Source organism: Chiloscyllium punctatum, chromosome 18 (genome assembly GCF_047496795.1).
Source record: "Chiloscyllium punctatum isolate Juve2018m chromosome 18, sChiPun1.3, whole genome shotgun sequence".
NCBI classification, from domain to species: Eukaryota; Metazoa; Chordata; class Chondrichthyes; order Orectolobiformes; family Hemiscylliidae; genus Chiloscyllium; species Chiloscyllium punctatum.
In genome coordinates this window covers 101960904-101986080 of record NC_092756.1, presented here as the reverse complement: position 1 = coordinate 101986080, position 25177 = coordinate 101960904, and the positions used below count along the sequence as shown (strand labels likewise).

The 25177-nt window shown below is 43.4% G+C and overlaps 1 protein-coding gene across 5 annotated transcripts in view; it reads right to left on the bottom strand.

Moving 5' to 3' along the window:
- The window catches only part of LOC140489444 (circularly permutated Ras protein 1-like), a 111522-nt gene that overhangs the window by 67016 nt on the left and 19329 nt on the right, over positions 1-25177 (bottom strand). For all 5 annotated transcript variants that reach the window (XR_011963130.1, XM_072589008.1, XM_072589009.1 and 2 more), the window contains 4 exons: positions 23063-23152; positions 20591-20742; positions 11482-11563; positions 33-160 (listed from right to left, as the gene is read on the bottom strand). Coding sequence is in view for 4 of the 5 variants with exons in the window: in XM_072589008.1 (XP_072445109.1) it covers positions 33-160; positions 11482-11563; positions 20591-20742; positions 23063-23152 (452 nt within the window). In the remaining variant the exon portion in view is untranslated. The remainder of the gene's footprint in view (positions 1-32; positions 161-11481; positions 11564-20590; positions 20743-23062; positions 23153-25177) is intronic.

The window sequence follows — 25177 nt, the reverse complement described above, 5'->3', positions numbered from 1 at the left end:
AGCAGGATCCATTGTACACAAATGGTACTTACCCCTGCATCATTGCATATTCAGCAAGGTGACTGTAGAAAAGCTTCGAGGATTGATAAATCTTATCATCTTTGATGTCCTCCAGATTTCCCAAGATGGTGTTAGCTCGACCATCCGTACAGATTATAACCTGTAAAAAAACAAAAGTATTGAAAATCATTGAATTGTCTGTAAATTACTGCTAAAATTAGCAGTTAATACTGCATGAAAAAAAAATCAGGAAAAGTCTACATCACTTCACAGTAACAGAACATCTCCCACATGACTTTCCTCATCTGTCCCCACAAAAAAAGTCACAGGTACTGAGACTCTTGCAACTGTACCTGACTACAATGTTGTTCTGGTGAAAGTGACACTGGTAAGAACAGAAGGCTGTTTCACAATTCTCCCTACAATCAGCAATTATTTACTTGGTTAAAAAAATGAAGTTCAGATGTTTCAAAAATCTAAATCATTACATACAACATCACGATACTGATGGCTGCAGCAGAATGATGTTCTCCAGAATTTATTGCTCTTGATTAGTATCATCCAGGGATTAATTGATGTTCACTTGTGTCATTTAGACCCAAGTTGGAAAAGCACAGCCGGTCAAGCAGCATCACAGGATTAGAAGACTCGATGTTTCGGACATAAGCTCTTAATAAGTAATGTGAGAGGAGAACTTCTTCAAGGTTGGCATTCTTAGAAGAGGCTTTTGATCTCCAGCATTTAGAACCAACCAATGCTGACCTTTCCAAAGCTTGCAGAGTCAACTGAGAATCTCAAGTATATGGAGCCAGGAGACACCATTTCCTACCTACTCAGTACAAGTTAACTCTCAAGTAACTGCCCACTGTTGAAACTGTTAGATACAAAGAAGGTAAGATAGAGGCAACAGTGGACATTGGGCCATAGGAAGATGAGGCTGGAGAAGTAGCAATGGGAAACAAAGAAATAACAGAGGAACTGTATACTTGCCTCAGTCTTCACAGTGGAATACACTTGTAGCATTGCAGAACTTCAAAACAGTCAGGTGGCAGAGGTGAGTACGGTGACATTTATAAGGAAATGATGTTGGGGAAGCTGAAAGACCTAAAGGGGGATAAATCACTGGACCAGATGACTACAACCCAGTGTTCTGAAAAGATTACAGAGGAGATTTTGGTGGAGGTATTGGTGATCTTTCAGGAATCACTAGAGTCAGACAGGGTCCCAGAGGATTGGAAAATTGTTATGTAACCCCTCTGTTTAAGGAGGGAGGGAGGCAGGTAAGAAACAAAAGGCCAGTTAGCCTAATCTCAGTTGTTAGTACAATTGAAAGTCCATTATTAAGGAGGAGATTGCAGAGTACTTGGAGTGCATGGTAAAATAGAATTGAGTCAGCACAGCTTCTTCAAGGGGAGGTCATGATTGACAAATCTGTTAGAACCTTCTGAAGAGATAATGAGCAAGTTGGACAACACAGTGCTAGTGGAAAAGAGCGGGTCCAGAGGAGGTTCATGGGAATGATCCCAGGCTTAACATGTGGAATCAGGGTCTATGCTCAATGGAGTTTAGAAGGATGAGGGAGGATTTAATTAAAACGTACAGAATAGTCAAAGGCCTGGATAGAGTGAACATTGGAAAGATGTTTCATTAGGAGAGACTAGGACCTAAGGGCAAAGCCTTAGAATAAAAGGAAGGCTCTTAGAACGGAGATCAGGTGAAACTCCTTCAGCCAGACAGTGGTGAATCTATGGAATTCATTCCCACAGAAGACTGTGGAGGCCAGATCATTGACTACTTTTAAGACAGAGACAGATAGCTTCTTGCTTGTTAAGGGGGATCAAAGATTATGGGGAGAAAGCAGGAGAATGGGGTTGAGAAACCTATCAGCCATGATTGAATGGCTGAGCAGATTCAAAGAGCCGAATGGCCTCATTTAAGACCAAAAGACATAGGAGCGGAAGTAAGGCCATTCGGCCCATCGAGTCCACTCCGCCATTCAATCGTGTAAGTTTCTATTAGATCTCCCCTTAATCTTCTAAACTCCAATGAATACAATCCCAGGATCCTCAGCCGTTCCTCGTATGTTAGACCTACCATTCCAGGGATCATCCGTGTGAATCTCCGCTGGACACGCTCCAGTGACAGTATGTCCTTCCTGAGGTGTGGGGACCAAAACTGGACACAGTACTCCAAATGGGGCCTAACCAGAGCTTTATAAAGTCTCAGTAGCACAACGGTGCTTTTATATTCCAACCCTCTTGAGATAAATGACAACATTGCATTCGCTTTCTTAATCAAGGACTCAACCTGCATGTTCTGCTCTTACGTCTTATGATTTTATGGAAGTGATCCATTTGGGTTTTCAGAAGGCCTTCAACAAGATGCTGCTTAGGAGGCTGTGAAATAAAATGACAGCCCATGTGTTAGGAACAAGGTACTGGTATGAATACAGGATTGGCTGACTGGTAGAAGGCAGAGAATGGGGATCAAGGTGTCTTTTTCAGAATGGCAGCTGATGACTAGTGGAGTTCCACAGGGAACTGTGTTTGGACAACTATAACAATCTGGACGAAGGAACTGAGGGTATTGTTGATAATTTTACAGGTGATACAAAGATAGGTGGAAGCACAGGTAGTGTTGAGGAAGCAGAGAGGCTGCAGAAGAACTTGAACAGGCTATGGGTGTGGGCAAAGAAGTGGCAGATGCAATACAGTGTGGGAAAGTGTGAGGTTACACACTTTGGCAGGAACAAAAAAGAGGCATTGACTATTTTCTAAATGGAAAAGATGTAAGAAATTTGAAACACAAACAAACTTAAGAGTATCCTGAACTCATCTCCTAAGATTAACATGCAGGTTTAGGTGACAGTTAGGAAGACAAAAGAAATGTTACCATTCAGTTCGAGAGAGTAAGAATACAAGACCAGAGGTGCTGTACAGTTGAGCCTGTATAAGGCTCTACTGAGACCACATTTGGAATATTGAGAGCAGTTTCAGGCCTCTTATCTAAGAAAGGATTGGCTGGTGTTGAAGGGGGCCCAGAGGAGGATTTTAGGAATGATCCCTTGGTGAAGGGCTTGTCATATGAGGAGCAATTGAGAATTCTGGTTCTGTATTCAATGGAATTTAGAACAATGAGGGGGTTCATAGAATCATTGAATCCCAGTGGTGTGGAAACAGGCCATGTTGGTTTAACAAGTCCACACGGACTTTCCAAAGAGTATCCCAACCTGACCCTATCCCCTACCCTAATACTTTACATTTCCCTTGACCAATGCACCAAACCTACACATCCCTGAACACTATGGGTAATTTAGCACAGCCAATTCACCTAACCTGCATGTCTTTAGATTGTGGGTGGAAACTGGAGCACCTAGAGGAACCCACGTTCTGACTGAAACTTACAGAATACTTAGAGGCCTGGATAGAGTAGATGTAGAGAAGATGTTTCTATTAGTAGGAGAGACTAGGACCCGAAGGCACAGCCTCAGAGTGAAGGGATAACCCTTTAGAACTAAGATGAGAAGGAATTTCTTCCACCAGAGGACGGTGAATCTTTGGAACCAATTGCAACAGAGAGCAGTGGAGAGCAAGTTATTGAGTATATTTAAGACAGATATAGATAAGTTCTTAATTTAAGAAAGGGAATCAAGGGTATAGGGAGAAGACAGGAGAATGGGGTTGAGAAACGTATCAGCCGACTTGATGGGGTGAATGATCTAATTCTGCTCCTTTATATTATGGTCTTACAAAATTGTTTTTTTCTTTAGGCCCTTCGGCCCAGCAAGTCTACACTGACCCTCCAAAGAATAACCCACCCAGTCCCATAATATTCTACATTCCCCCCCTGACTAATGCACCTAACCTACACATCCCTGAACACTGGGCAATTTAGCATGGCCAGTTCACCTGACCTGCATATCTTTGGACTATGGGAGGAAACCAGAGCACCCAAAGGAAGCCCACACAGACACGGTGTGTGCAAACTCCACACACGCAGTCATCCTGGATCGAACCCAGGTCCCTGGCGCTGTGAGGCAGCAATGCTAATCACTGACCCACTGTGATGCCCCAAATTAATTTGGTTCAGAAGAAAGCCAAATAACGAGAGATAATAAAACCAGATCTGTGGATGATGGAAATCTTCAACTGAGGAATAAATTACTGGATAAACTCAGCAGGTCTGGCAGCATTTTTGGAGAAAAAGCACAGTCATCAGCACCCCAAGTTCTGAAGAGGGTTGCTGGTCCCAAAATGTTGGGTTTTCTTTTTTTCCCACAGATGCTGCCAGATCTGCTGTGTTTCTCCAGAAATTTCTGATTTTGTGCAAGGGATTAACCTTGTCTTCAACTGAAGAGGGGGAGTTGAATAATGAAGTACCTGTTCTTCATTACCCAGGAGACTGACAATTTGGGGGACCCTATCTGGAACTATAATAGTGGAACCTTGTTAAGGGACTGTTTGTAGCTTTACTCAAAAATCTATTGATCTCTGTACTGGACCTATCCAATGACGGAGCATCTGTGGCCAGCTGGGATTGAGCATTCTAAGATTCTTTAAGTGAGGAAATCTCACCTCATCTCAGTTCTAAATGGCTGATCCCTTATCCTGAGTCTGAGAGTTTTCAAAGTGGAAGTCACTGATGAAGATAGCATTTATGAGATGGTGATGGCCAGCAGCCCCTTTGAACAGTCCATGTGGGATAAGCACAGACAGAGTTGAGAAATATATCAGCAGACTTGAAGGGGTAAATGATCTAATTCTGCTCCTTTATATTGAGAGGTGAACCTCAGGATTCTGAGCCTGCAACAATGAAGGAACAGTAGTGGAGAAATTGCTGGCAACTGTGTTCATAAGCATCTGTTGGCTTGTCATTCTAAGTGACAGAGGTTGCAAGTTTGAAAACAAAAGTCTGAAGGAGCTGTGATGAAATTTTTCAGTGCACCTAGTTAACGTTGCTGCTATAGCACATCAATGTTGAGTGGAGATAGTAGATGGAGTGCCAATCAAGCTGACAGCTTTGTCCTGAATAGTTTTCTTGTGTGTTGTTGGAGCTGCACTCATCCAGGCAAATGGAGAGGATTTCATCACAATCCTAACTTGTTCCTTGTAGATAGTGGACAAGTTTAGGAAGTCAGGATATGTGATATTTATTGGAGAATTCCCAGCTTTGGATCTGCTTAGGTAGTCATTGTAATATTCAAATGATTTTTATTATTTATCAAGCACGAGGAACAAAATTAAGGAATAGGTCCTCGAGGGTCATAATCTCCGGATTACTGCCTGAGCCATGTGCAAATTGGCTTAAGGATACGAAAATTAGGGAATTAAACACGTGACTAATGCAGTGGTGTGGAAAGAGGGGTTCCATTTCATTGGGCATTGGCATCAGTACTGGGACCGGGGGATCTATACCGATGGGACGGTCTTCACCTGAACCGATCTGGAACCTGCATTGTAGCAAAAAGGATAAATAGAGTGGTCACTAGGACATCAACTAGTGAGTCTAGGAATAGGGAAAGGGAAAACAAGGAGTATGGTGATAAATGAAAAGGTAAGTGAGTTTTGCGAAGATGTGTAACTCAGGATAAGGTTCTGGATGCAGGTTTACTCGCTGAGCTGGAAGGTTCGTTTTCAGATGTTTTGTCACTATACTAGGTAACACCTTCAGTGAGCCTCCAGATGAAGCCCGCTTTCTATTTGTGTGTTTAGGTTTCCTTGGGTTGGTGATGTAATTTCCTGTTCTTTTTCCCAGGGGGTGGTAAATAGGATCCAAGTCAATGTGTTTGTTAATGGAGTTCTGGTTGGAATGCCATGCTTGTAGGAATCCTTGTGTGTGTCTCTGTTTGGCTTGTCCTTGGATGGATGTGTTGTCCCAGTTGAAGCGGTGTCCTTCCTCAGCTGTATGTAAGGATACTAGTGAGAGCAGGTCATGTCGTTTTGTGGCTAGTTGGTGTTCATGCATCCTGGTGGCTAGTTTTCTACCTGTTTGTCCAATGTAGCATTTGTTACAGTTCTTGTAAGGCATTTTGTAAATGACATTAGTTTTGCTTGTTGTCTGTATAGGGTCTTTCAAGTTCATTAGCTGCTGTTTTAGTGTGTTGGTGGGTTTATGGGCTACCATGATGCCAAGAGGTCTGAGTAGTCTGGAAGTCATTTCCAAGATGTCTTTGATGTAGGGGAGAATGGCTAGGGTTTCTGAATGTGTTTTGTCTGCTTGTTTGGGTTTTGTTTGAGGAACAAACCCAAACAAGCAGACAAAACACATCCAGAAAGAAGTAAAAAGGAATCTGTGGATGAGTGCCATGCCTCTAGGAATTCCCTGGCTGTTCTCTGTTTGGCTTGCCCTATAATGGTAGTGTTGTCCCAGTCGAATTCATGTTGCTTGTCGTCTGTGTGTGTGGCTACTAAGGATAGCTAGTCGTGACGTTTCGTGGCTAGTTGGTGTTCGTGTATACGGATCGTTAACTGTCTTCCTGTTTGTCCGATGTAGTGTTTTGTGCAGTCCTTGCATGGGATTTTGTACACTGCATTAGTTTTGTTCATGTTGGGTATCGGGTCCTTTGTTTTGGTGAGTTGTTGTCTGAGCGTGGCTGTCGGTTTGTGTGCTGTTATGAGTCCTAGTGGTCGCAGTAGTCTGGCTGTCAGTTCAGAAATACTCCTGATGTATGGTAGTGTGGCTAGTCCTTTGGGTTGCGGCATGTCCTCGTTCCGTTGTCTCTCCCTTAGGCATCTGTTGATGAAATTGCGAGGGTATCCGTTTTTGGCGAATACTTTGTATAGGTGTTCCTCTTCCTGTTTTTGTAGTTCTGGTGTGCTGCAGTGTGTTGTGGCCCTTTAGAACAGTGTCCTGATGCAACTTCGTTTGTGTGTGTTGGGGTGGTTGCTTTCATAGTTTAGGACTTGGTCCACAGACTCTATCAACAAACACATCGACCTGGACCCAATATACCGGCCACTACAGCGGACAGCTCGAACTGACAACCGGAAGCGGCAGAGACAGGCCACAATAAATGCCGGAGGAAATATCACAGAAGCGCTTCACAGGAGGCTCCCAAGCACTGAGGATGTCACCTAGACAGGGGACGAAACGTTTGCAAGACAAATTCCCAGCTCAGCGAACAGAACCACAACAACGAGCACCCGAGCTACAAATCTTCTCCCAAACTTTGAAGTAAAAAGGAAGGATAACTCAGAAGATATTATTAGAGATGTTGGAAATCACAAGGGTAAGAAAGCTAGCATAAGGGCACTTTACCTGAATTCTCGTAGCATTCATAATAAAGGTGATGAGTTAACGATTTAGTAGCCAGTACAGAGACATGGTTACAGGGTGGTCATGACTGGAAGTTAAATATCTAGGGGTACCAGACCATTGGGAAGGGCAGACAGGAAGGTAAGGGAGGTGATGTGTCTCTGATATTCAAGGATGACATCAGAACGGTGCTGAGAGTTGACATAGGTTCTATGGAGGATGAGGTTGAATCCATTTGGGTGGAAATTAGAAATTCTAAGAGGAAAAAGTCACTGATAGGCGTAGTCTATAGCCCACCAAATTATTAGGGCAGGCAATAAGAAATAACTAATGCCTGGAAAAATGGTACGGCAATTATCATGGGGGATTTTAATCTACATGTAGATTGGTCAAACCCCAGCTCAGTTAAGGTAGTCTTGAGGAGGGGTTCATTGAATGTATCCGTGATAGTTTTCTTGAACAGTATGTAATGGAACTGACAAGGAAGCAAGCTATCCTAGATCTGGTCCTGTGTAATGAGACGGGAATAATTAATGACCTCATAGTTAGAGATCCTCTTGGAAAGGGCAATCACAGTATGGTTGAATTTACAATACAGGTGGAAAGTGTGATAAAATCCAATACCAGGGTCCTGTAATTTAACAAGGGAGACTACAACAGAATGAGGGAGGACTTGGCTCAAGTAGATAGGAAATGAAGATTTTATGGTGGGACAGTTGAGGACTTTCAAAGCAATTTTTCAAAATGCTCAGCAAAAGTATATTCCAGTGAAAAGGAAGGACTGTAAGGAAAAGGGGTAACCTGCCGTGGGTGTCTCAGGAAATAAGGGAGGATATCAAACTGAAAGAGAAGGCATACAAAGTAGCCAAGATCAGCAGGAAACTAGAAGACTGGGAAAACTGGAAAGGTCAACAGAAAGTAACAACAAGAGCTGCAAAGAAAAAGCTATAACATGAGAAAAAGTAGCACAGAATATAAAGACAGATAGCAAAAGTTTCTGCAATTAGATAAAATTTAAAAAAAGAGTGGCTACAGTAAATGTTGGCCCTTTAGAGGATGAGAAAAGGGATTTAGTTATGGGATATGAGGAAATGGCCGAGGCACTGAACAGTTATTTTGTTTCAGTCTTCACAGTGGAGGACACGAATAACATGCCAGTGCTTGACAAGGAGACGAAGGTTGGTAAGGACCTGGAAGCAATCATTATTACTGAAGAGCTAGTGCTGGGCAAGCTAATGGAGCTAAGGATTGATAAGTCTCCTGGCCCTGATGGAATGCATCCCAAGATACTAAGAGAGATGGCAGGAGTAACAGCAGGTGCACTGGCGGTAATTTTCCAAAATTCGCTGTACTCTGTGGCAGTCCCAGCAGATTGGAAAACAGCAAGTGAGGTGCCATTGTTTAAAAAGGGAGGTAGACAAAAGATGGAGAATTACGGACCAGTTAGCTTAACTTCTGCAGTGGAGAAGATGCTTAAGTCTATTATCGAGGAAGAAAAGCAAGGCATCTCGATAGAAATTGCCCCATTGAGCAGGCACATCATGGGTTCATGAAGGGTGGGTCATACTTAACAAATCTTTTGGAATTCTATGAAGGCATTACAAGTAAGGTGGACAATGGGGACCCCGTGGACGTGGTGTACCTAGATTTCCAAAAGGCCTTTGACAAGGTGCTGCACAAGAGGCTGCTGTGTAAGATAAGGATGCATGCAGTTAGGTGTAGAGTATTAGCATAGATAGAGGATTGATTGTCTAACAGGAAGCAAAGAATGGGGATAAATGAATATTATCCTGGCTGGCAATCAGTGACTAGTGGTATGCCTCAGGGATCGGTGTTGGGACCACAGTTATTTACAATTTATATTGATGACATGGAGTGTGGAGCCACATGTAGGGTGTCAAAGTTTGCAAATGACACTAAGATGAGTGGCAGAGCAAAGTGTACAGAGGACTGTGAAACTTCGCAGAGGAGCACAGATACATTGGGTGAGTGGGCAAAGGTCTGGCAGATGGAATACAATGTTAATAAATGTGAAGTCATACATTTTGGTAAGAATAATAATAAGGATTATTACTTGAATGGTAAAAAGTTGCAACATACTGCTGTGCAGATGGACCTGGGTGTCTTGGGCAAGAGTCACAGAAGGTTTGTCTGCAAGTACAACAAGTAATAAGGAAGGCAAATGGAGTTTTGTCCTTCATTGCTAAAGGGAATGAATTTAAAAGCAGACTGGTTACATTGCAGCTGTACAAGGGGCTGGTGAGTCCATACCTGCAGTACTGTGTGCAGTTTTGGTCTCCTTACTTGAGAAAGGATGTACTGGCACTGGAGAGGGTGCAGAGGAGGTTCACTAGGATGATTCTGGAGTTGAGGGCGTTGGCTTATGAGGAGAGACTGAGTAGGTTGGGATTATATTCATTGGAATTCAGAAGATTGAGGGGGGATCTTATAGAAACATATAACATTATGAAGGAAATAGATAAGATAGAAGTAGGGAGGTTGTTTCCACCAGCAGGTGAAACTTGGACTAAATTAAGAAGTAACTTCTTCACCCAGAGGGTTGTGAATCTACTGAAGTCCCTGCGCTGTGAAGTAGCTGAGGGTACTTTGGTAAACTTTTTAAAGGTAAGGTAGAGCTTTTGTGAACAATAACCGAATTAAGGGATACGGTGAGAGCGCAGGTAAGTGGATCTGAGTCTATGAAAAGATTAGCCATGATCTTATTGATTGGTGGAGCAGGCTGGAGGGCCTACTCCTGCTCCTAGTTCTTATGTTCTTATAACAGTCAGTTCAGCCTCTAGTCAACAGGCAACACTAGTGGGGGATTTAACGATGGTAATGCCACTGAATGATAGTCTGTTACTGGAGATGGTCACTACCTGATACTAATGAGCCACAAATGTTACTTGCCACCTGTCAGCCCAAGCCTGGATATTGTCCAGGTCTTGCTGCATTTGGATATGGATTATTCAGTATCTGATGGGTCGTGAATTGTGCCAAACATTGTGCAGTTACTTCGAATGTCTTTTATTTCTGACCTTATGATAGAGGAAAGGTCACTGATCAAATAGCTGAAGATTTTCGGACATTATCCTGAGGAACTCCTGCACAGATGTGCTGGAGCTAAGATGACTGACCACCTGGGGTAAACTCACACAGACACGGGGAGAATGCGCAAACTCATACAGTCACCCGAGGCTGGAATTGAACCCGGTCCCTGGCACTGTGAGGCAGCACTGCTAACCGCTGAGCCACCTTGCCGCCAGAAAGTTTTTGACAAAACTTAGCAGGTCTGGCAGCATCGGTAGGGAGAAAGCAGAATTGAGTTACCAGACTTGAAAAATTAACTCTGCTTTCTTCCTACAGATGCTGCCAGCAATTTCTGTTTTTCGTTTCAGTTCTCCTTGTTTGTTTTGTTTCAGTATCAGTGGGAATTGGGGTCAAACTCCCTACTGGTTGAAGTGCTACCTGGCACAAAGAAAGATGGTGGCCCATTTCCCAAGTCTTCACCCAGCAGTCTGTCAAGGTACATTCCTTTTGTATAGTGGCTTAATACAACTGAATAACTAGGCAGGTCATTTCAGAGGGACTTAAGAAATAACCACATTGTTCTGGTCTGCAGTCACATGAGGACCGCCTCACCAGACAATACCTGTGACAATATCACATTTCTGACGGCATCAATAATTGCCATTTATGACCTTACCTTTAAATTCCAGATTTAAAAATAAAATTAAAGTTCTACTGACTACTGTACTGGATTTGAATCACATATCCACAGAGCATTAGCCTGCTCGAAATCATATTCCTGATTTCTTGTATGTTAAATTTCTGAGATTGATTCTAGGAAGTGTATGTTCCTCCGAGCATAAACATTTCACTACCTCTCGCCATTCAAAGTAGATTTTGCTTTTCCAGTTTTCCTCCAAAGTTAATGTCTTTCCACTTCACCACATTGTAAGAGGAATACAAAGTTCTTACTCAGAGCCTACAGTTTTCTGGAGGTGTCTGCAGCTTCTTTCAATCTTTAGCTTTCCTTCCAACTTTTTATCATTAGCTGATCTAAATATTCTACTCTTACTCCCCTCCTGTCAACCTGAAAATTACTCTTTTGTTCCAACTCTGGTTGGTGTCCATAACCAATCCTAAATTGAGGTTCTAGTTTTTAAATTGTGACCTGCCACATATACTGCACGTACAAAAATCTCATCAACAAATTCCACTGACCTTGGAGCCTTGTTTCTGGGAAGCCATTGCTATAGATACCAGTGCTGCTGGACCCAGTGCTGTTGCACCACACTCTTGCAACCTGCAGATACACAAGAGGTATACAGTTACAAATTATACTTTTACAATGATTAAAAATAATATCTTTACATGTCAGATTAAAATAAAACATAGTGAAGTCGAAACCTATTCAAGTACTAACATCTCACTTGTGTCGATTCCCCAAGTACAGGCACCACTATAGCCCACAACCTGTGAGGCTTATATTGTATTCTCCACTGATACCAGTGATCAAAAATGGCCCAAAGAGGTAGTGTCCCACTGCACTGCCCACCCAGCAATACAAACTGATTTCTCTTCTCCAATCACCATTCTTTCATTCTGCAGGTAACAATGCTAAATGGGATCATGTTCCACAAGCACTGACTCTCACAAAGATGCTGCTCCCACAACCTCGTACTCCTTTCACATAAATTCTTATCTTCTTGTGTGGAAGCTGTGACTCCCACACTCCAGCATAAGTACCTCACTCAAGTGAAAATGGGTGGTTTCGAAATCAACACAGAGTGGTTTAAAGTTTCTCCAAACAGCCTTGTCTGGTTTGGAATTTTTCCATACGTGAACCATTTCCTTCATTTCCTCCTGTCCACAGTGAATATCCAACTTGCTGGAAATGGGGGGGTGGGGGGGGGGGGGGGGGGGGGGTGGGGAGGGTTCTTTGGATTCAGGGACCTGGTACCATTTAGCTGAGGTGCAGAATCTTGGCCGTTCCACAAAACTCCTACTCTTGCCAAAATATAACCCCGCAGATATTGAGGGCTACTGTTGTCAGCACTCTTATGCATGGACTGGGAGGTGTAGAGCCCCGTACAATGACTGGGGAAGACATGGGATCAAATGCCTCATGTCACCCACTACCATGGAAGGTAGATGTTGGTTGCCCCTATCCAGAAACTAATATTGTCAATTAAGTTGGCTGGCATTTTACCACCCTGTGGATAAGCCTTCAATGTGTAGAGACATTAAGTGGAACTTGGGCACACTAGTGAATGCTAAGTGAATGGGTTGGAACATAAAAGATGGAATATAATGTAAAGGTATGTGAGAAAATATACGTGGAGTTACTCTCTTTTGAAAGGCAGAATACTTCTGAAATGGTGAGGTCAAGAAGTGCAAGTGTCCAAACTGTCCAGGGTGTCCTGGTTCACAGATCACTAACAGTTGGCATTCAGTTGCAACAAGCAATTAGGAAGATAAGTGGTATATGGGCCTTAATTACAAAGTCTTACTGCAGTGGTACAAAGCCTTGGTGAACCCTCACATGGAACACTGTGTACAATTTTAGTCCCCTTGTTTAAGGAGAGATATACTTACCATGGAGACAGTGCAATGGAGGTTCACTAGACTAATCCCTGAGATGATAAGATTTTCTTTTGTGGAGAAAATTAGGAGACTGAAACTTTAGGAAGCACAGATCCAAAATATGAGCGGTAATCTCAATGAAGTTTATCAAATTCCAACAAAGTGTGTTGACAGAATGGTTGTAGATGGGATGTCTTTCTGGGTGGCATTAGAACCTGAATTCCCTGAATCTAGAAGCAGGAGGAAAAAATCTCAGAATCAGTGGTAGGCCATTTAAGACAGAGTTGAGGAGGAATTTCTTCATCAAAAGGTGGTGAATCTTTGAAATTCTCTATTGCGGGGGCTATGAAGCTCAGACATTCAACAGGTTAAAGAAGGAATCAGTAGATTTTTAGAGACTGATGATATCAAGGGATATGGAGACTGTGCACACAAGTCCCACAATCTAACTGAAAGATAGAGCAGGTTTGATAGGTTGCATGACTACTCTTCTTCCAATGTTCTACATTCTTTATCCAGGCAGCTTCCCTGCAGGCCACAGTAATAGTTACTCTGAGACAATTGCCTCCTCCACTGCTCTCATGAACCAGATTGCCTGGCACCAGTAGGCCACTCACCTCCTTGGGAGGATGCTAGGTCCAGTCCTGACAGTGGGCCCCAACTACTGAAGGCACTGCTGAGACTGTTGAGTTGCTGACTCATTAGCAGCTCTTACGAACAAGCATATGTCCTTTAAAAAGATGGAAGCCCCAAGGATAAATAACTTGCTGTTTGACATCAAGAAATACAACTTGGGGCTCCCGCAAATGTCTCAGATAGGGCCGTCAATGCTTGGAGGTCTTTATTGGGGATCTGTGTGTGTCAACAAAGTAAAGGAGAAGTGCAGAAGCAGAGTAAACTTTAAAACAATAGTGGGGATGGGGTGGGGGCATGCGAGAAACCAAATCTGATTAAAACAAATAATAGTGTTAAAGCAAAAGAGAAAGGTATTCATGCAGGAAATGAGTCCACATGGTTTTGTCACAGCAAAGTTATGTTTCATCAAACGAGTAAGAGTTCTTCAAAGAGGTAGCATGTGCTTGTGATATAGCGTAACTGGTGGATGTACTAAACAATAACACGAAACGGATGCTGAAAATCAGAAGCAAAAACAAAAATTGCTGGAAAACTCAACAGGTTTGGCAGGATCTTTGGAGAGAAGGCAAAAATAATGTTTTAGGTCCAGTGACCTTTCTTCAGAACAGAACTGGTGGATGATTCCCGGGAGGCATTTGATAAGCAACCACAAGGTTATTTGGAAAATAAAGTTCATGGTGTCGGAGGTAACACCTGGAAAGGAGATTAAAACCTGGTAATCACAGCTCAGTTATCTCAATGTGTGTTTTCAGGAAAACATTAGAGTTGATTATAAAAAATATAATAGCAGATGACTTAGTAATATACAATATGATCAAGCTGAGTCAGCATGGCTTCATGAAAGGGAAATCATGCCTGATAAACTTAGTAGAGCTCTTTGAGAAGCTAACAAGCAGGACAGATAAAAGGGAAGCAGTGAAATAATATATTTGGATTTTCAGAAAAGGTATTTGAAAAAGGTACCAGACATCAGGTTACTTAATAAGATATAAGTAGTATAATAGATTAGATAGAGGACTGGCTAAATAATAAGACAGATTTGGGACGGGGGGAAATGCATTCATAAGACAGCAGCCTGAAACTAGTGCAGTGTCTCAGAGATCAGTGATTGGGCACAAATGTCTCAGATGTGACAAGTGAATACACTATTGCCAAGTTTGTGGATGACACAAAAATAGATGGGAAGGCAAGTGGTGAAGGTGTCATAAAGACTTTACACAGGGATGAAGATAGGTTAACTGATTGGGAATAAATAAAGCAGATGGCATATAATGTGGGAAAATGTGAAGTAATGCACTTGGGCATGAAGAACTGTGGAGCTGAATATTATTTAAATGGAGGAAGACTGCAAAAAAATCAACAAATTTCAGCACTTTCATCGATGAATCACACAAAGCAGGCTTCAAAGTTCAGTGGGTAATTGGGAAGGCAACTGGAACATAGAACATAGAACAGTATAGCACAGAACAGGCCCTTTGGCCCACGATGTTGTGCCAAGAGTTGATCCTAATGCAAAATATAGTAACAACCTACATACCCCCCCTCACTCACTCCTATCCACGTGCATGTCCAGCAGTCGCTTAAATGTCCCCAATTTCGCTGCTTCCACCACCACCGCTGGACATGCACATGGATAGCAGTGAGTTGAGGGATAGACATAGAACATAGAACAATACAGCACAGAACAGGCCCTTCGGCCCACGATGTTGTGCCGAACTTCTAACCTAGATTAAGTACCCATCTATGTACCTATCCAAATGCCGCTTAAAGGTCGCCAATGATTCTGACTCTACCACTCCCACGGGCAGCGCATTCCATGCCCCCACCACTCTCTGGGTAAAGAACCCACCCCTGACATCTCCCCTATACCTTCCACCCTTCACCTTAAATTTAATGTCCCCTTGTAACACTCTGTTGTACCCGGGGAAAAAGTTTCTGACTGTCTACTCTATCTATTCCCCTGATTATCTTATAAACCTCTATCAAGTCACCCCTCATCCTTCGCCATTCCAACGAGAAAAGGCCGAGAACTCTCAACCTATCCTCGTACGACCTACTCTCCATTCCAGGCAACATCCTGATAAATCTTCTCTGCACCCTCTCCAAAACTTCCACATCTTTCCTAAAGTGAGGCGACCAGAACTGCACACAGTACTCCAACTGTGGCCTAACCAAAGTCCTGTACAGCTGCAACATCACTTCACGACTCTTGAATTCAATCCCTCTGCTAATGAACGATAATACACCATAGGCCTTCTTACAAACTCTATCCACCTGAGTGGCAACCTTCAAAGATCTATGTACATAGACCCCAAGATCCCTCTGTTCCTCCACCTGACTAAGAACCCTACCATTAACCCTGTATTCCGCATTCTTATTTGTTCTTCCAAAATGAACAACCTCACACTTGGCAGGGTTGAACTCCATCTGCCACTCCTCAGCCCAGCTCTGCATCATATCTAAGTCCCTCTGCATCCAACAACAGCCCTCCTCACTGTCCACAACTCCACCTATCTTCGTATCATCTGCAAATTTACTGACCCACCCTTCGACTCCCTCATCTAAGTCATTAATAAAAATTACAAACAGCAGAGGACCCAGAACTGATCCCTGCCGGACTCCACTTGTAACTGGGTTCCAGGCTGAATATTTACCATCTACCACCACTCTCTGACTTCGACTGGTTAGCCAGTTTTCTATCCAATTGGCCAAATTTCCCTCTATCCCATGCCTCCTGACTTTCCGCATAAGCCTACCATGGGGAACCTTATCAAATGCCTTACTAAAATCCATGTACACTACATCCACTACTCTACCCTCATCTACATGCTTGGTCACCTCCTCGAAGAATTCAATAAGACTTGTAAGGCAAGACCTACCCTTCACAAATCCGTGCTGGCTGTCCCTAATCAAGCAGTGTCTTTCCAGATACTCGTAAATCCTATCCCTCAGTACCCTTTCCATTACTTTGCCTACCACAGAAGTAAGACTAACTAGCCTGTAATTCCCGGGGTTATCCCTATTCCCTTTTTTGAACAGGGGCACAACATTCGCTACTCTCCAGTCCTCTGGTACCACCCCCATTGCCAGTGAAGACGAGAAGATCAATGCCAACGGTACTGCAATTTCCTCTCTTGCTTCCCACATAATCCTAGGATATATCCCGTCAGGCCCGGGGGACTTGTCTATCCTCAAGTTGTTCAAAATGTCCAACACATCTTCCTTCCTAACAGGTATCTCTTCTAGCTTAACAGTCCGTTTCACACTCTCCTCTTCAACAATACGGTCCCTCTCGTTCGTAAATACTGAAAAGAAGTACTTGTTCAAGACCTCTCCTATCTCTTCCGACTCAATACACAGTCTCCCACTACTGTCCTTGATCGGACCTACCCTCGTTCTCGTCATTCTCAGGTTTCTCACATACGCATAAAATGCCTTGGGGTTATCCTTGATCCTATCCGCCAAGGATTTTTCATGCCCTCTCTTAGCTCTCCTAATCCCTTTCTTCAGGTCCCTTCTGGCTATCCTGTATCCCTCCACTGCTCTGTCTGAACCCTGTTTCCTCAACCTTATGTAAGCCTCCTTCTTCCTCTTTACTAGACATTCAACCTCCCTCGTCAACCAAGGCTCCCTCACACGACCATTTCTTTCCTGCCTGATAGGTACATACATATCAAGGACACGTCGTATCTGCTCCTTGAAAAAGTTCCACATTTCCACCACATCCTTCCCTGACAGCCTATGCTCTCAACGTATGCTCCTCAAATCCTGTCTTACAGCATCGTAATTTCCCTTCCCCCAGTTGTAAAATCTACCTTGTTGTGCGCACCTATCTCTCTCCATAACCAAGGTGAAAGTCACAGAATTGTGGTCACCATCACCAAAATGTTCACCCACTAACAAGCCCACCACTTGTCCCGGTTCATTACCGAGTACCAAATCCAACATGGCCTCCCCTCTGGTTGGACACTCTACATACTGCGTTAGAAAAGCTTCCTGGACACACTGCACAAACACCGCCCCATCCAATCTACTTGATCTAAAGAGCTTCCAATCAATATTTGGGAAGTTGAAGTCGCCCATGACTACGACCCTGTGGCTTCTGCACCTTTCCAAAATCTGTTTCCCAATCTGTTTCTCCACATCTCTGCTGCTATTGGGGGGCCTATAGTAACCCCCCAACAAGGTGACTGCACCTTTCCTATTTCTGACTTCAGCCCATACTACCTCCAGAGGCAGATCCCCCTCAAACAGCCTTTCTGCAGCCGTTATACCATTTCTAATTAGCAATGCCACCCCCCCTCCTTTTTTACCACCCTCCCTAATCTTACTGAAACATCTGTAACCAGGAACCTCCAACAGCCATTCCTGTCCCTCATCTATCCATGTTTCCGTGATGGCCACAACATCGTAGTCCCAGGTACCGATCCACGCCTTAAGTTCACCCACCTTATTTCTGATACTCCTTGCGTTGAAGTATACGCACTTGAGCCCATCTCTGTGTCCACAAGTAGTCCCTGTCAGTGCTACCTTCTCCACAGCCTCCCTACAGTCTTGGGCATCCTGACACACAGCTAGCTTACTTGCTGGACTACAAGTCCGGATCCCATCCCCCTGCCAAATTAGTTTAAACCCCCCCGAAGAGTGCTAGCAAACCTACCCCCCAGGATATTGGTGCCCTTCTGGTTCAGGTGCAACCCGTCCTGTTTATACAGGTCCCACCTTCCCCAGAATGCAGTCCAATTGTCCAAATATCTGAAGCCCTCCCTCCTACACCATCCTTGCAGCCACATGTTCAACTGCACTCTCTCCCTATTCTTTGCCTCACTGTCACGTGGCACCGGCAACAACCCAGAGATGACGACTCTGTCTGTCCTAGCTTTTAGCTTCCAGCCTAACTCCTTGAGCTCTTGAATGACCTCTCCACCCCTCTTCCTACCTATGTCGTTGGTGCCAATGTGTACCACGACTTCTGGCTGCACACCCTCCCCCTTAAGGATTCTGAAGACACGGTCCGAGACGTCTCGGACCCTAGCACCCGGGAGGCAACAAACCATCCGAGAGTCTCGCCCATGTCCACAGAACCGCCTGTCCGTCCCTCTAACTAGAGAGTCCCCTATAACTAGCGCTCTCCTCCTCTCCCCCTTTCCCTCCTGAGTCTCAGAGCCACAGACCCCTTCACTGCAGCTTACACCTGCAAGGCTGTCCCCCCCAACAGTTTCCAAAGCTGTATACTTATTTTTTAGGGGAACGACCACAGGGGAACCCTGCACTGCCTGTTTCTTCCCCTTCCCACCTCTAACTGTTACCCAGCTACCTCTGTTCTCTGGCGTAACTATGTCTCTGTAGCTTCTATCAATCACCCTCTCAGCCTCTCGAATAATCCTCAGCTCATCCAACCCCAGCTCCAGTTCCCTAACTCGTTCGGTGAGGAGCAGGATCTGACTGCATTTCCTGCAGACGAAGCCGGCAGGAGTATCGGTGGTCACCCCTACCTCAAACATCCTGCAGGAGGAACATTCCACCACCTGCGCTGCCATGACTGTACACTTTGTCTCCAAAAACAAGAACACTGAGTCAATAACACTGAGTCACTTACCTGTGGACTTTAAACTTAGGTTAGAGGAGGAGGGTGGGAGGGAGGCCCTACGAAAGTAGGACCTGGGGTCTAGAACACACCCACTCAAATACTAATCACTTACCTTCCCGCCCAGCTATGCGCTCCAACCTCACTTCCGCTGCCCGCTACAGGTAAGTAATTTTGAAACAAACTGTCTTACCTTAGCTGTAGTCTCCCGGGTTCGCTTTTCCTCGGCCGCTGCTCCCACTCAAATGACCGTTGGTGATTAAAGGGTGAGTATTTATACTCACTGTTCTCCTTCCCGGCTGCCCCTCTGTTTGCCGTCACTTCCTCTGCTGCTCCCGCTCTTTTTGTGAAGAGAGGAAAAAAAACACCGCTGCCCGCTACAGGTAAGTAATTTTGAAACAAACTGTCTTACCTTAGCTGTAGTCTCCCGGGTTCGCTTTTCCTCGGCCGCTGCTCCCACTCAAAATTGCTTCCCTCAACCTCCTCATCCAACTCATTTATAAAATCTACAAAGAGCAGAGGCCCAAGAACAGAGCCCTGCGGGACCCCACTCAACATTGACCTCCAGGCAGAATACATTCCATCTACAACCACTCTCTGCCTTCTGTCAGCCAGCCAACTCTGAATCCAGATAGCCAAATCTCCCTGTATTCCATACTTCCTGACTCTATGAATGAGCCTACCATGGGGAACCCTATCAAATGCCTTGCTGAAATCCATATACACCACATCCACTGCTCAACTGTCGTTGACCTGTCTTGTCACCTCCTCAAAGAATTTAATAAGATCTGTGAGGAATGACCTGCCCCTCACAAAGCCATGCTGACTGTCTTTAATCACGCTATGCTTTGCCAAGTAGTCATAAATCCTATCCCTCAGAATTCTTTCCAAAACTTTGCTGACCACAGATGTAAGACTGACTGGTCTGTAGTTGCCAGGGATTTCCCTATTACCCTTCTTGAAAAGAGGAACAACATTCGCCTCCTTCCAATCCTTACTATGTGTCAGGTGGCACTGTAGCCATGCTCCTCTGAAGGCGTCACTGCCACACCAGAACCCATTTACCACCTTCCCACTGAAGAGTTCTCTTCATCAGGTAAGGTTTAGTAAAAAAAGAAAAAGAGAAAAAAGCCGACGATTAAGATAAGCCCAGGCACAGGAGCCTAGACACTGCTTAATCTGCCACTGCAATCCTGAGAGAAAGCCTGAGGCTTCCCACAACTAACTCAGATAGCAGTAGCAGAACACCCATGTTTGGGGCTTGTGACCTAAATTGAACAATCATGAAATCTTCTTCTCTTATTTCATAGGGAATGAAAACAAAGGAACTAAAGAAAGAGGAAGGTCATTTTGGCTTTAGTCCTTTGTCAGATTTATGCTCCACCTGAAACATTAACTTGACTCTTTGAGATTAAGATAAAACAAATTTCAGGCATTTTATATTAAAAGTATTTCCAACATTCAACATTTTGCTTTTCAGTTCCACCAGAATACAGACATAATCCTTGAGACAGAGTTACTCACTGGCGTATGCAGCAATATAGTGCATCCCTGCTCTCCAAAATGCAATGTGGCTGTGCAGCCTCGACACCCTGCTTTTTCAGGTAATTTTGATCAATTAACTCAAAGTCATGCAGAGTCCATGGGGGAGACAGTCCATCTCCATAGATTGTTACCTGTTAAGCCAATCACATTGAAGAGAGTTCTAACTTCGGTTTACATTTTGCTGACATTGAAATTAAAAATGACCCATTTTAATGGGATGAAAAATTCATTGACAATAGTAAGCCAAGGCTGAGATGCTTATTGGTGAATCAAAAACCATTGGAGCCTTTCAAATAAGAATTCTGTACCTGCATCCAATACTAATGCTAAAAACAATGATTTGGAGATGCCGATGTTGGACTGGGGTGTACAAGGTTAAAAATCACACAACACCAGGTTATAGTCCAACAGGTTTAATTGAAAGCACTAGCTTTCGAAGCGTCCCTCCTTCATCAGGTGATAGTCAACTACTACCTTAAGAAAGCTAGTGTGTTTCCAATTAAACCTGTTGGACTATAAATTGGTGTTGTGTGATTTTTAACTTAAAAACGATGGTCTGGAAATCTGATCTAACCTCTTTATCATAATGGTTATGCCTTATGTGCTCCCAATATTGGTTCTTAGCTCACATTAAAATTAAGCTGGCAGCAACCCTGTAGACAGTTAATTAGGGAGGCACTCAGCTCAGAATCCAGAATCAGCTATTAAAAAAAACTGCAAGATCATTCGCTATTCTCTTCCACCAGTTGCCTCCAACTAGTGATAGTGAAAGACTGGATGATGGGAGGGCCAACTGCCTGTATCTTCCGCAAAGAACTGAAAGAATCGGGAAATAAGGAGATTGGTGAACAGGAGATCTTGGAAGAAGCAAAAGGAACATTGAATCCTGTGAATTGGTGTTATTGAACAGTGTTTCCCTTTCATCCACAATATGTATGCTGATTTTTGCCTAGGTCTGTGATGTGTGTGTGCTAAGAAATGGGTTAGGGTTTCAATTAATACAATGGTGTTGATAATCTATAGCTTTGTTTGCCTGGGGGTAAAACTGATTTCTTTTCAATTAACAGTAATTAATACAGAAACCTAGTCACAGTTCCTGTTAGCCCAAATTCATCAGGCAGGAAATTTAGGGACTGTGTGTAATTTGATTAAATCTTTAATTTTTGTGATGACCCTGGGAGGAGTGGGGCTTGATTCTCAGCAACATATTCTCAATCGAGTCATGATAATGATGAATGGTTAATATTTGGAATGTACTGCCTAAGGTGGTGGGAAAAGCACATTTCATCATCATTTTCAGAAGGTAACTGGATTCATGTTTGAGAGTAGAAATTGTAGAGATGTAGACAAAGAGCATGAAAGTGGAAATAACTAGAGTTTTCTGAAGTAACTGCACAAACTCATAAGAAAAATGTTCTCCTTTTGTACAATAATCTTATGTCAATAAATCCAATAAACAAATATTTTTATACAGAGTAATGGCAACGTGGCATTTGATATCACAAGGAACAGTTGAGATGAATAATAGACCAAGGAGAAACTAGGAGAAAGTGAGGACTGCAGATGCTAGAGATCAGAGTCGAGAGTGTGGTGCTGGAAAAGCACAGCAGGCCAGGCAGCATTCGAAAAACAGGAAAATCAATATTTCGGGCATTAGCCCTTCATCAGGGATTCCTGATGAAGGGCTTACGCCCGAAATGTCGATTCTCTTACTCCTCGGATACGAACTGACCTGCTGTGCTTTTCCAGCACCACATCCTTAAGGGTAAAGGAATAGAAGGACATTCTCACAGAGACGTTTTACAGCTGTAGCTAGACCCTCTTATTTTTCTACATCATCCTGCCTTGCAATAAAAAACAAACACTCATTTGTCTTCTCAATTTCTTCCTGTACCAGTGTTAAAGTTTTGTACTTCCTGTATGAGGATACCCAGATACAGCAATACTGCACAATTCTGAGCTTTGTACTTAAGTAACATTCTGCTTTCTATTTTTACTTACCAGCCAGATAACCTTACAATTTTCCATATTATCATCTATCTGCCAAATGTTAGCCCAAAACCTTGTATATGGCAAAGCAAGGTTTAACAGATTACTCTCAGGAAGTTATCAAATGTTATACAAAAAAAGGCAGATAAATGCAGTTGAAGTATGATCAGCGTAATCAAATCTCACCCTAAACCTATGCCATCTAATTCTGGACTCCCCCACCCCAGGGAAAAGACCTTGTCTATTTATCCTATCCATGCCCTCATGATTTTATAAACCTCTATAAGATCGCCCCTCAGCATCTGACGCTCCAGGAAAAACAGTCCCATCCTATTCAACCTCTCCCTATAGCTCAAATCCTCCAAACCTGGCAACATCCTTGTAAACCTTTTCTGAACCCTTTCAAGTTTCACAACATCTTCCAAACTAACAGTGAAGAGTATTCAGTTTCTGTTCATCTACCTCATTGTTGAAGGTAACCAAAGCGACTCTTGTCCGAGGTGATGTTTCAAAAAGATAATCGAGCGACTGGATTATAGCCTCTTGTACAGCCTGTAAGACAGCATCACAAATTAACAATTTGAAGTGAGTGCTTCATACCAGAATTATGGTGCTTAGGCACTTCCTTTCTGTTCTGCAATTTGAAGGTAAAGTTTCACAACATGTTTTGCTTTCAAAGAATCTCACAATCACACAGTAGAAAAGAGGCTCTTTGTCTCAACAAATCTGCACCAACAAAAAATAACCCAAATCCATACTAGGACCACTTATCAGCACTTGGTCCATATGTTATTACTCTTCAAGTGCTCATCTGAGTACTTTTTTTTTAAAAGGTTGGGAGGTTTCTGGCCTCAACTACCCTCTCAGGCAATGCATTCTAGAACCCCACCATTTTCTGGATTAAAAAAAAGCTTTCTGCCTCAAATTCCCTTTAACCTTCCTACCTTTCACTTTAAATTTATGCTCCTTTATTGTTCACCCTTCGCCCAAGGAGAACAGGTGCTGTCCATGCCTCTGGTGCTCAGCTTACTCTGCTCTAAAGAAAACAACCCAAACCTATCCAGCCTCTCTTCATCACGGAAATGCTCCATCCCAGGCAACTTCCTGATGAGTTTCCCTTGCGCCCCCTCCAGGACAATCATATTCTTCTTCTGGAGTGGCAACCAGAACTGTACATATTACAGGTAGTTCTTCTACCACGTGATGGTTGCATTCTTGTGCAACTCCGTATTATAGACAAATTGCACTCTAGAAACAGCACTTAAAGTGTTAGTGATGTAATCACGTCACAGCCAACACACATTTTAAAAGTCTGCACTTTAGAAATAGTGTCCTGCACTCATTAATTGCATTACAGCTAATTTGTGTTAATGAACCATACATTGTAGCAGAACAGCCTGTTTACCAGATACAGCCTAAGCAAAGTCCTGTTCAGCTCCAACATAATCTCCCTGCTCTTATAATCTTTGCCATGACTGATAAAGGCAAGTGTCCCATAAGTGTTTTTAATTACCCTCTTAATCTGTCCTGCCACCCTCAGGGATCTGTGGACAAGCATCTTAAGACCCCTCTGTTCCTCTGAGCTTCCTGGTATCCTGCCATTTATTGAGTACTTCCTTAAGTACTTATGTCTTCCAAAGTGCATCACCTCACAATGCTCAGGATTAAATTCCATCTGGTACTGATCTGCCCACCTCATCAATCCATCGGGCCTCACTGGTTGGGCCAATATTTATTACGCTGAAGGTGGTGATGGCGATCTACCTTGAGACACCGAACCACTGCAGTCCTCAGTCTGCCTTAGTTCCGAGGCATTTTTTAATATAAGGTTGCCGTAGTTGTGGGTATGTTCACTGAGCTGGCAAGTTGATTTGTAGATGTTTCATCCCCTGTCTAAGTGACATCTTCAGCGCTTTGGAGCCTCCTGTATTGCACTGCTGTACTGTGTCTTCTGCTGTTGTTCATTGTAGTGGCCGGCATATTGGGTTCTGGTCTATGTGCTTGACGATGGAGCCGGTGGATGAGTACCATACTTTTAGGCATTCTCTGGTTCTCTCTTAAAGGTACAGTACACACCTTCAACTTCATAATAGGGGCATTGGGAATAAATTTGCATTTTAGAAAAGCCATCAGTCCACCTGAGGCAGAAAGGTATGTGCAGCACGGGAAGCACAACTACACTCACCATGAATTGGGTTGACACAGAGACAATTAACTAAATTTTCCTAAACAGCATTAAAGTCATGCAATTCTATCCCTTGCTGAGAGAGAGGAACCACAATCTCATGCTATCTCAGGAAGCACCATTTCCAGCAACACACAGGCCTCATTAGTTGGGCCCATGTATAACTTTCCTGAATGTACCTATCACTCTTCCTTCATGCTTCTACAACTTGTTCACTCTTCCTTGCCACACTCTCACCAAAGCTTTTCCAGGTGTTTAATATGGCTTTTTTCAATTATTATGATTTTTTTTCCTTTGCTAAATGGTCCCTTTTATTCTCTGCATTCCTTCAGATTTCCCAGCACCAAGCTTTTTCGCTGTGGATGAACTGCAAATCTGGTAATCAAACACCA